Source organism: Anabas testudineus, chromosome 15 (assembly GCF_900324465.2).
Source record: "Anabas testudineus chromosome 15, fAnaTes1.2, whole genome shotgun sequence".
NCBI lineage: Eukaryota > Metazoa > Chordata > Actinopteri > Anabantiformes > Anabantidae > Anabas > Anabas testudineus.
The window spans coordinates 19,786,624-19,798,840 of record NC_046624.1 but is presented as its reverse complement, the minus strand read 5'-3'; the positions used below and the strand labels follow the sequence as shown (position 1 = coordinate 19,798,840).

Here is a 12,217-nt window from a genome sequence, read left to right as displayed (position 1 = left end):
TGTCCACATGAAAACTGACAGAGACATTTAAGTATTTCCAGCTCAACTGTTTCCTGCTACATGTGCTAAATGTTTGAAGCTCACAGTGAACGCGCTGCAGACGAGTCGGGTGCCACTGGCTTTGTCTGACTGCTGCATGCGTTTGACGTTTTCAGGGAACTGCCCCTTTAACCGTTTGCTCGGAACTGCTCATGCTCGGGGCTTTGTGCAGGAGTTCCCCCGTCAGAAAGCAGCTGTGGACCGAGGGAGTGAGAGCAAACAGGGCAAAGAGAAGCTCCGCTCCGCTCCGGGCGAGCTGCGGCTGTCGCAACCTCCGAGCACAAACCCGAGCAGAGGGCGCGTCTTTGTCTGGGAACGCGTCCAGCAGGGGGGCAGCGCGCAGCGCCAGCCTCGGTGCCGAGCTTTTATTTTAGCTCCGGGATACAGAGGGAGCATCATCCGGTTACGGCCGTGTGTTTACATCGGAACCTTTGCCCACGGTGGAAGTTATCCGAAAGATTTGCGGGGACGCGCAGCTGAGCGCGTACCGGGGCTTCACAGGCTGTGGTTCTGTTCTCAGAGCGGATGGGTCGGACTGGAAGTGCGTTCTCAGGGTTTGTAAGGACTGAAGTGTTGCCATCAAAGTTGCAGCTCTCCTTACTGCCCCGCATGTTCTGACACAGCCTAATTACTGTTTTCCTGCCTTTTCCACAGGCGTCACCGGCAGCACAGGAGGACACGGAGCCACCGACACCAGGTGACGGCTTCTCATTTGTGACTGCAGCCGCCCAGAAAGACACTTCGTCCACCATGGATGATGTTAGTGGGATACATCGATGCGCCTGGACCAGGTCTTCCAGAAAGAGCCCCCGGGGCGCGCTGACCACATACCTGGGGGTGTTAGTGATGCTTCATCTCGTGCTCCACGCGGAGGCTTCGTCTGTGTCCAAACCGTGCGACAAGAACTGTTTTTCAGGAAAGTGCATCAACGGGAGCTGTGTGTGTGACCACGGATGGGTCGGGGATCAGTGCCAGCACTGTCAGGGGAGATTCAAGTGAGTTGATGTGGCACCTGCCACGTGTTGGAGGAGTTCAGGTCCTAATGAGGTGTCACACTGGGTTTGGTGACTTATTATATTCAGCTGCTGCTGCTGTTGTAGTAAAGCTGAGTAAAGTCAGGGTAGGACCTGGTAGTAGTACTGTGTACCCAGCAGGTATGAGAGGTGATTAATGCCACAACAAAACACAACCAGGCACCTCGTCATTCTGTGGTCAGGTTACTGACTCTGTTGTTAGATATTGTTTTTAATCTGGGTAAAACTAAAGCAAAAGTGTCCAGAAGTAGTAGATCAGGCTTCTATCTATGTAACTTGACAACATGGACACTACAAAACATGAAGACTCTGCTTTTCTAAATCTATTTGACTGAATCACACGGAAAAGTGGAAAAACTGTGTGTGTAAATGCTTCACAGGAACGTGGGCAGGGATGTGGATAAAACGTTATATAGCTTCGATATCCTCATCTCATATACATCGTCACAGTGGACACTCATTTGTAGAGTCCTGACTGTCAAGGGAACGACATTTACTTTAGACACTGCAGCAGACGTGTGGATGCTGACAGTTTGCATTTGCTTTAAGAGTGCTACGCTAAGGCTTCAGAAGCCTGCACTCGTTGACATCTAGGCCAATAATCATGTTAGATACTTTTCTGAGATACATACTTTATTTGACCAGGCTGCCACGTTTTGCTAGTTTGAGTAGCAGGTGAAGGCTTCATTTGGCTTTGGCTAGTTTTATCCATCTGGTTGATCTTCACACATCTCACTTGGCAAGAGTGAGACGGGCAGTGTGTGAGTGGCCGGGTAATGTGTGAGTGGCCTACCTCCAGTACACTTACCTTTGTGCCTTGTATCTCACTTGATAAATGACTAAATGTAAATGCAAGAAATTCAACAACCCTCATTACTGATCTGTGTTAGTATTTTAGATGTTTTGTGCCGTATCGTGCTGCTCACATCGCTGCATTACAAGATATTTTCCATTTGCAATCAGCAGTGGAATCTAAATATTAGTTGCTTTGTTCACTAATCTTCACAGCGTAACACATTTGTGTGTCTTTTGTGACTTCTTCAGCTACCTCACCAGTCAGAATTATCTCCTTTAAGCATCACCTTGACTGGAATATGCGATGAAGTCGTCTAATCTGATTACTAGTAGTAAATTTAACTTTTGCTAGATTTGTCCGTCTCTGTTCCTGAAAGAGCAGCTCAAGTTGTCACAGCTCCATTCGTTCTATGTGGCATTAATCACCCTTCATACACTCCAGAGAGGATGACCTTAGCTTGTCACAGTCACCTATGGCCTGGTCTGCACATGTATAGATGGCAGGATGGCAGGACTTTAGTCTGGTCTTTTCTCTCTGGAGGATTGCATCGATTTCTTAGTCAATGTGATTGTTGTGGGGGCAGTGAACACAACAGGCTGCAGGCTGGACAACAGACCACAGGGACGAGCCTTTACAAGTTAGTGTTCATTAATACTGAGTAGTCTTTACATACACACACTGTGGAATAATGGAGAGTTCTCTCGAAGAAAGGGGGAATAGCTGTGGAGTTAAATAGACCTGCTGACATGGTGTGAGCATAAAATCTATATTTAGACAAATTTGGTTGTTTGCTGAAAAAGCCCCTTGAGATGCTTCAGCTCATTTTCAAAGACAATGCATTATATCAGATGCAAGATCCACTAGTGTGAAGCAGAACTCAAGCGGCTCAGCAGCTTCCCTCATTTCCCTTATCAAGCAGCTTAGTTGTGATTCAAGGTGAAGAAGCACTAATGGTGGGGGACTTGAAGGTTAGATTAGTGACCAGCACTTGAAAGCTTTTATTGTCAGGTGTGAGCCTCTGAGCTCGTAACTGTGGCGTTCCTGACGAATGGAGTGCCACTCGTGAGCAGCATCAAGGGCTCTGATCACTGCTGCAGTATGAAATGACACGTGGAACCCTGACACGCCAAGAGAAGTGGTTCATTCAGCACGTAAAAGTTAGTTTTCTCATCCTAGTTAGAGTTCTCGTTGTGAAGCCGACATTACTCCCCACTGCTGTTAGAGCAGTGATGTTTCAACCTCAGTAGTTACTGGGGAATCTTTACCTTCTCTACCATTTAACCCATCTGTTAAGTATTAGTATTAGCTTTGGCCTAAAAGACTGCACTACTCAAAATACTTGAAATACTAGACTACATGAAACCAGGCGACAGACAGGAGAGCAGCGGAGCGGAGAATAGGGGCTGTGCTTCAATATCACTGCTGTACCTTCAAAAACTCAATAGTGAAGCCTCAGTGGTCACCGGATTGGTGTTGGGATAGTCGGGACACACACACACGTGTGTCGTATCCACACAGACAGATCCAATAAAGGAGAAATAGGGGGTAGATTGTGTTTGTCTATTGATTTAAGGCATTGGTGCTCCATGTAGTTTTATTACTCTGCAGTCTCGCCTTTTGTTTTCTAATGGCGTTCGTTCGCTCTCTTCTCTCTCTGTTGTTTCGATTCTCTTCGTTCCCTCCCTCCCTTTATGTGCACTACATCATGTCTTGTTCAAAACAGACAAACACAAGTTACTAAGAAATAAAACACAAAGACATGAAGAACCAGGTGAAACCGACCCCGAGTTGTGGAGACTAAACGTCCAACACGTCTGTATCCTGCTCTTTTTTTCTCCTGCCTGGTCACATCACACCTCAGCCTCCTCCTTTTGGCATACCTGGTCACACTCACTCAGCCCCTCCCACTTTATTAGTCTATTTTCCCTCTATTTCTACCTGGCCACGCCCGCTCACTCACCTGCATCGCATCAGCACAGTCTCTTACATCTACTATAAAAGCCCTCAGCCAGCAGTCACTCTGTTCCCGATTGTTGCAGGACCTACTTGTTCTCCTGTTTTTGGATTCTGGACTCGGACACTTGGACCTTTTGCTGTTTAGTTTTGGGCGTTTTTTTTTTTGCCTTCCTGGTTTCTCAGACCTCCTCCTGCTAAATTTAGACTCTGTTTTGTTCTGCTGTTCTCGTTCTGGACTGTCTTATGAGCCTTGCTTGTTTCCTGGCACTGCCTCTGCATGTTTCTGCCTGATGTGCATCTCCTGAACTCAGTGTCATCTTCATCTTCATCTTCATCACCTCCTGTGATTCTGTCCTGTACTTTGGTTTCTTCTCCTTGTTATGAGGCACATATGTGAGTCTTTAGCGGCTGGAAACAAAGAGCAGTTGTGTTTTTCTTGTGCTTCATAAATATTTAATCAGGAATTAAATGTAAAATGTCTCATAGCTTAACACACATTAGTGAGTGTGGTGCACAATCAACAGAAACACATTCAAAGCATCTGCACCGTTCCTCGTCTCTTCAGAGCTGACACGTGCAGGTGGAAACTTTCCATCAGACCAAACACGTTACTTGTTTTATACTAAATTAATGTCACATCAGAGAGGATCTGTGAAGCACTCGAAGACCAATGTGACGGTGGCGTCTGGGAGTTTCTGCAGCTAATTGTCTGATGCGGCACATCAAAGTGAATGTGTTGCTCAGAGTTTTGTTAGAATATACCATCGCACTGATCTCACGTGCTAAGTGCAGGCGGCCAGCAGCACCGGAGGCCTCAGTGAAATGAACTCCCACTGATCTCCAACATTTCGAGTCATTATCTCCAAACAGAAATGCAGCAGGGGATTCTGGAAAAGGATGTTGATGGTGCTAATTGATAGGAGAGAAAACAACAACATAAAAACCTTCTGCTCTCTCTCGCTGTTCTAAAGCCTTCGTTCAGCCACAGCGGAGACTTTTGCATCTCAGACAACTGGAGCCAAGTAGCTTTTATTTATCACCCAGGAGTCTGATAAATAGTCTGAAGCGATCGTGTTGAAACGCTCTCCACCTCTTCAACGCAGTCAGAAAACGTGTCTTCCTGAAAAGAACGATTTAATGCATATAGTTTAGATTTGTGTTTGAATATGAGCTTACAGTTCGGGATTAAATTCCTCAACTTCCTGTCTGATTTAATCTGCCTACTAACACTATGAGCACAGTTTAGATGTTATGGTGCCACTGAAATCCTATTATATGACATCGCAGGCCGTCATGGTTCCACTTCAGCACTCTTCATCGTCTGCGTGGCAGCAGGATTCATGTCATGGGGTGTTTGCCCTGTGGGGTCAGAGGTCAAACCAGCAGCAGTAAACTCAGACCTGATGCTTCACTGATCACTGATTAGGATTAAATCTTAACACTGTGGACTGTTATTAAATCTTTATCTGTCCATGACCACCACACTCTGTTACTGTTAGTGAATGTGCTCATTGTTTGTCATGTGAAATGAGTTTTCTGTCACGAGTCAGGTGTGATTGTCACCCATCCACTTAACCTCTAACCTCTAACCTCTAACCTTACTGTCTTTCTGGCTTCACTAGTGGGACATGCGGTCTTACTCATTCCTGCATTAACACTTTGAGTTGTTGTTGGAATCGTTCAGTGTGTGATATTGATTATAAAAATGATTTTGTTGCTGAACAATACGGAGACAATATTGATGTGAACTGTGCAGTTTAAGGCCGTTTGTATGTTGGGTCTGAGGTGTTTTAGCTTTTACTTCAAATTCCTTTAATGTTTAATATTGTATTGATGCTTTTTGCTTTAATTTTACAAATTTACTAGTACATTGAAGTATTTTAGCTCAACATCCAGTTCGTGAACTCGTTCTATTTCATTCTCTTGTTGTTCAAACTGTATTGACGCCACATCAACATTCAGGTTTTGGAGGGAATAATGTTTTTTTAAGTAGTTTTTACTAGAAGTCTCTTAGACGCTCAGGAATGGATGATAAGTTAGTTTATCCCTGAATGAACCAGTGTTAACAAACTGAACCCGGCAGCTGATGTTTGTATTGAGAAAACATTTTGAGTGTCTCAGTGGAAGTTTGAGCTGATGGGACGTTCTCCTATGAACATGAGATCTCAAAACACACACTTTATGTTTACAGTAAGTTCCAATTATAAATATGTGTAGACAGTCACAGAGCTAAATATAAAACCTGCTGGCTCTGTGATGCCTGGAGATGAAGAGAATGAAGCCATTCAAGGACAAAACAACCACATGAGTGTTTTATTGAGAGACAGCCTGAGTGAGGACAGAGTAGAGTGCTTTTTCTGACATCAGAGTCATCATCTGCTGACACGCGCATCAACCAGTGTGTGTGTGTGTGTGTGTGTGTGCGTCTCAGTATGCATGTTTAAGCCTCAGGCGGTGTGCAGTGATGATGACACGGCTCGTGAACTGAAGTTGCCGCCGTGCTGTGCTGAGTTGCAGCGTGTGTGTGTGTGTGTGTGAGAAACATGTGAGTATTTGGGAGGGAGGAGCATCCAACGGCCATCTGTCCAGTGTGAGTTAATCCTGCTATGATGAGAGTGAAAGCAAGGGCAACACACACACACACACACACACACAGATTGGTGGGTGTATTACATGAATCATAACCCCCTGTGTTCCTCCCTGAGGCTGTAGCGGTTTCAGAGAGATGGGAAAGGTCTGTTCTTATGGCATCATCATGGGACAGTGAGTCCCACTGATGCTGTGTCTGTAACTGCACTGAACCACATCTTCAAAACACAAGTCCTGACTGATCGGATCTGAATTTGATGTATTTTATTTTTCAAACCAATGAATTATGATCAGAATATTTTCTCTATCTATTAGTGACTGAGTGACAGGTTTAACATCAAGAAACTAATTGACAGCAGATTATTTGTTTGAGGTTGAAAAGCAGCTCCAGACTCACGGATGTGAAAATAACCTCCTTGTTTACACCTGGATCAGTTGTAATTAGTCTGATGAAAGCTGCCGTCGTAGAATAAGGAAAGAGAAAGTGCATTGTTGTATGTAGTCTGTGCACAACATGCGATTCCATCCAAGCTTTACTGGATTCTAGAAATGAAACCAAACCCTGCCCGGCTAGTGTTACTGGACTGAGTGGTGTGGGTGAAAGCGGGTTAAGACATGAAATCATGTGGGTAGAGGTTATAAACACGGCTGTAGTGGGCTAACAGCGGTACAACTTCGAGAAGTCAGTCCCTCTACTGCACAGGAACAATGATTTGATGAAGAAATTATGTGAAGTGTCCACTGGAGATAAAAAGGTTTTCAATAATTTTCTTAACAGACTCAACAAAATCCAACTGGGGACAAAACGTTAGGGAATCACTGTTTAGTCCAGGCAGCCAACAATCCTTTAAACCCACAGCAGACACAGCCAAATATTAAATCTGTCTGATAACGATAAGTCTTTGTAATGCCCCGTACAGAAGCTATGGATCAATAGTCATTTGGCTCAGTACATACAGTCTGTACGAGCCATCAGACACTCTTACCATTTACTTCCTTTGTCAGTTGTTCAGTAATCAGATAAGTGTTTGTGGTAATGTCCAGCGTCCCTCCATCAGTAGATAGTTAGGAGTGTTGATGTCTTCCATTAGATGCAGGACTAAAGAAGGATTAGAATAAGTGTTTTTATTTCATATGGAATATTTTTTAGTAGCAGCCGACCCCGTTCTTCAGTCCCTACTTGAACTCTGAATGAAGTGAGAACGGGCTGATTGCTGCTGAGAAACAGCGAATCCATGTACAGTTTTATTATCAATGGCAGCAGTCGTGTGTGTGTGTGTGTGTGTGTGTGTGTGTGTGTGTGTGTGTGTGTGTGTGTGTGTGGTCAGGTTAGATTGCTGACTAGATGATCCTCTGGGTCTCTGCTGAGGCCCGAGTTATTTTCCTGGCAGCAGCATCACTTTGGATTCAGACTTCCTCTTTGTTTCTTTCCACTCTTCCTCCTCTCATTTCTTCCTCTACACACACGATGCCTCTCTGTCCGTCCCAACAAACACACTCCGCTCCCTCCATCCACCCGGATAAAGACGTATTCCCCTCTTGCTTCCAAACTGTGTTTTCACCCAAATGATTTCATCACCAAAGCATGTGCTAGCTCTGCTTCCATGTGTGCCTGTTGTTTGTGTCTGTGTATCTGCATGTGGTGGGTGTGTTTACTGCAAGTGCAAAGCCTGGATTATTGCTGTTCATTTGTGGTTGTTTGCTCATGTTCTCTTGTAACTCGCAGTCCTCTTCGATTGTGTTTTCCCTGTATTCACAGTGCTCACTCCAGCAGGGTGCATGTGAGTGTGTATGAAAGCGTTTGTAAGATGGAGAATGTGCTAGAAAGTCACAAACGCATGTTCCTGGTGACTACACACACTCTGCCTGGGGGTGAGCAGTCATTTTGTTGTGTCCTGTCACTTTCTGCCAGGTGGCCAGAGCCTCGTCACCTGAGGCTGTTATTGTGCTCGGCGTCGTCTTTACACTTTATTTTCAGCACATGAACAAATGCACAACATGAAAAACCAGTACTTTGTTCTGATCATACAGGCCCCGGTACAAATGATGGGTTCATGTTAAATTAGTGCTTAGTAATTGTCCACAGCTGCTACATTACACAGCACTGAATTCTATATATACAGGTGTTCCTAATAAAGTGGCCGGTGAGCGTATGTCAACAAGTCCTCCAACCTGTTGCTAGTAATGACCTGCTGGCACAGTAGGACACACTAAATTACAGGGTGTCTCACTAACCACTCCACTTTCTGTATGTTCCTCTTGACGTTTGTTGTTCACGTCACCTCGAAACCAAGCAACCTGTAGGACAGTGTTTATTTTTCTGCACTCTTAAGATAGAAATGGCAGAAGAGAAATGATTTCTCCATTTGCAACAAATTAAGACCTGCAGCCTGTGTGGAAATCAGTATAATCAGTGAACATAATACTGCAAATGCAAACAAACATCCTATCAAATGTTACAAATCCATTTTCCAATGTGGTGATTTCATCACACCAGACATAAGTGTGATGCAGAGAGCATTACCAGTGTTTCCTATGGACACTCACAGTGCTGTCCTGAACACTTGCATGACTTATTTGCATCCAGATATAAACTAACTATCGAACTATGCTGACCTCGGCAGTGCACGTCCTTTGGCTTTCCAACATTGACAAGTGTTGCAGCAAGTTACACTACTGCAAATTTCAGTTCAGCTGTGGGCAAGAATGGGGGAGAATAAAGTTTCTGTGTGACAAATTGCCAGGGGATTATGCAACTCTCCTCTCCCACCTGCCTGGAACTTGTGTGGATGAAAAAGAAAACTGTGAGGATGGCAGAAAATAGGATAGGAAAGCCAGGTTCCATTTCAGTGTGTAACATGCTGATAATTACACTCTGCCTCACACAGACTTTGTCAATTTGGTGTAAAGCTGGTTTAATTAGTGAAGCTCAGGTTCTCAGCACCTTCATTGTCTTAATGAAACAGACTTCTCTATCTTAGAACCACGTTTCCACACAGTTGTTGTTGATATCTGGAGCGTTTTGATTGAACTCTTCTGGTTTTCTTGCTCTTTGTTCTTTATGGTTCATATTTTTGTCAGAGGTTTGGTCTATGAGACAGCGTGAGTTGGAGTGTATTCAGAGCTTTGCAAGTGCTGGGTGTGGTGTAGGGATTTATTGTGTGTGTGCACGCGCATGCATGCATATGTGCAGACTAGAGGAATCCATCCCATAATATGACTGAGTGGCTGACAACATGGGATAGTGATTTCAGTCGGCATGGCGATGCTTTGCAGCCCTGTAAAACACAATCACTTTTTAATGCAGACCACATGTGATGGAGCTCACCATAAGGGCGACACACACACACACACACACACACACACACACACACACACCCACACCCCTCTGTTGACTGCAGGACACTGTGTATAATCAGCCTCTGGCCTGGTTGGGCTGGGTGCAAACTCCCTGTAATAACAGAGCGGGCTGTTGTCAGACTGTAATAAAGACTATTTCTGCGCACGTACACACACTAGAGCAGCATACATGTAGTGTCAAGCTGTGTCAGGACACAAATGACTGAATAGCTGCTACTGTCTCAGAGGGAGAAATAAAGCAGGCTTGACTTTATTCCTCTGCTTTGTGTAGCTCCTCTCCGGAGGATCGACACCTCTCTCATAAAAAGCCCAACATGTATAAAGTGTATTAGTAAGGTGTTGCTTCCTCAACAGCTCCAGTCCTCCCTTACAAGTGTATTTGCTTTAAGACAGTTGGTGTAAAACGTGTCATTTGGCTTTTACTTGAACTGCAGGCTTTATTTCCCCCATCCTGTGAGAGGGAGCCTAAACCTGGCTCAGTCTGCTCCAATATCTTGGAAGTAAACACAGCTCAAGGACGCTGTGGAATGAAAAAGTCCTTGAGCTGTGGAATGAAAACGTCCGTGATGTAATGTTGTTAGAAGCAGGTATGTCAACTTTATCTTGCCCGAATTACATTTACATTTAGATATTTTGTATTAGTAATATAGGTGTTGGAGGAAACCCAGTACAGTTTAGTCTCTTTTCTTCAGTTTATCAGCATTTTTGGGTCATAACCAAGTTAATTTGTTCATTTTCTGCTGCTTCCAGAAGGTCCTACCTGGAATAGCAGCACATTTCTCATTATAGCTCCATCATAGCAAACCGTGGATAAGCAGTTCCAAAATGATTGCATTATTCATGTGTAAACATGAAGTCATATAAACAAGAAGGTGACTCGTTTATTGCCGCTGTGGTTTTGGTGACCAGAGTCATCATGCACCCACTGGGAGAAAATATATTATGACTGGCAGCAGGTCATGCAGCACTTTAGAGAGCTTATTGTGTTTGTCTCCACAGTGAAAGAGTTCACAAAGAAATGCACAGTTATGAATATTATTGGTCTCCAGCTGGACCTCATCAGCTGTGGATGATGAAAAAGACGTCTCCTGTACCATCGTACGATATATTTTAGATGTACTCATCACAATTCACTTTTAGCACAGAATTTATATTTAAATCACATCAATTCACTCCAGAGGTTTATAAAGTACACAGACTCTATACTGAAGTAAAGGTTCAGTTATTGGCCTAGAAAAACACACCACTACAAGTAAAGGTACCCTTTGATTGTTCTACTCAAGTAAAAGTACTAATGTACGTGCACAAAATGTTACATACAGTACTAAAGTGACAGTACACTGATAAAAAGTAACTAGTAACTGATGCTGTTCAAATAAATGTAGTGGAGTAAAAGTACCATATTGTCCTCTGATTCGTAGGGGAGTAAAAATAAAAGTAGCATGATAAGAAAATACTTCAGTAAAGTACAAGTACATACCTCAGAATTGTACTTAAGTACAGTACTTGAGTAAATGTTGTCTGTTCCAACACAGACGTATCTAAAATTCCTCTTCCTATTCCCGGTTTATCTGCAGAACTTTTACTGCATCGAAGGTGTTTGGGAGGAGGCTGATCCATCTTCCTGTAGTTTGGTCTCTTACACTTTTACACTTCCAGTTTTCCCACTAACCTAAACGAACTACATCATCTCAACGTAACGACTGCAGCCGGTGGACCTGCACTAGTAACGGTGCCAAGCCACTGAAACTGAGCAGCTCATGTTGGAGCTGATAGATATTGAACAGCAGTAATTTTTACTGAAATTACTGCAACACATGACAGAGAGGACACTGGGGGACGCGGTCCGTACGATCACTGCAACGTGAGGCGTTGACGTTACATTTCTAGAGACCTGCTCCTCTGTGCTTCACATTCTCAGGTTTTCCTTTCATTTGCTTGGAAATAACAAACCATGACATGTGAATAATCCTTATTGATGAACCAAATCAAGCTCCGCTATGGCCGAAGTTGTGTAACTAAAGCCACTGCTGCATCACCAAGATCATGATACAGGATTGGGGTTTAAAAAAGTCTCTGAGGACAGTTTCCCCAGGGTTAATAGACCTGTGGCAGCAGTTAATAGAGTGACTCATGGAGTGCATTAACCTTTTGAGTGTGTAGAGTCATTAGGGAGATGGGCCTGTGTGCTCAGGTTAAAGCCTGAGAACTGATGAGCTTCTGCTGAGGCAACAGAGGAACATGTGGCTCTATTTGCTCAAACATGAGAGGAAGAATATTTGAATATGACTTTCACATCCCACAGAGGCAGATGGATAAAGCAAAGTCACCTCATGTGTATGGATGTTTGCATCACTATGTAGCCTGCTGTGTGTGTGTGTGTGTGTGTGTGTGTGTGTGTGTGTGTGTGTGTGTGTGTGTGTGTGTGTGTGTGTGTGTGTGT

The 12,217-nt window shown here is 44.0% G+C and overlaps 1 protein-coding gene across 2 annotated transcripts in view; it reads left to right on the top strand.

Moving 5' to 3' along the window:
• The first annotated feature begins 233 nt into the window (after positions 1 to 233).
• Positions 234 to 12,217, top strand: part of atrnl1a (attractin-like 1a) — a 181,647-nt gene continuing 169,663 nt past the window's right edge. Inside the window, exons 1-2 of one of the 2 annotated variants that reach the window (XM_026356595.1) lie at positions 234 to 580; positions 694 to 1,034. In XM_026356595.1, the coding sequence (XP_026212380.1) occupies positions 790 to 1,034 (245 nt within the window). In that variant the 5' untranslated portion in view covers positions 234 to 580; positions 694 to 789. Of the gene's footprint in view, positions 598 to 693; positions 1,035 to 12,217 lie in introns of both variants that reach the window. The other variant, XM_026356592.1, reaches the window with a different exon arrangement.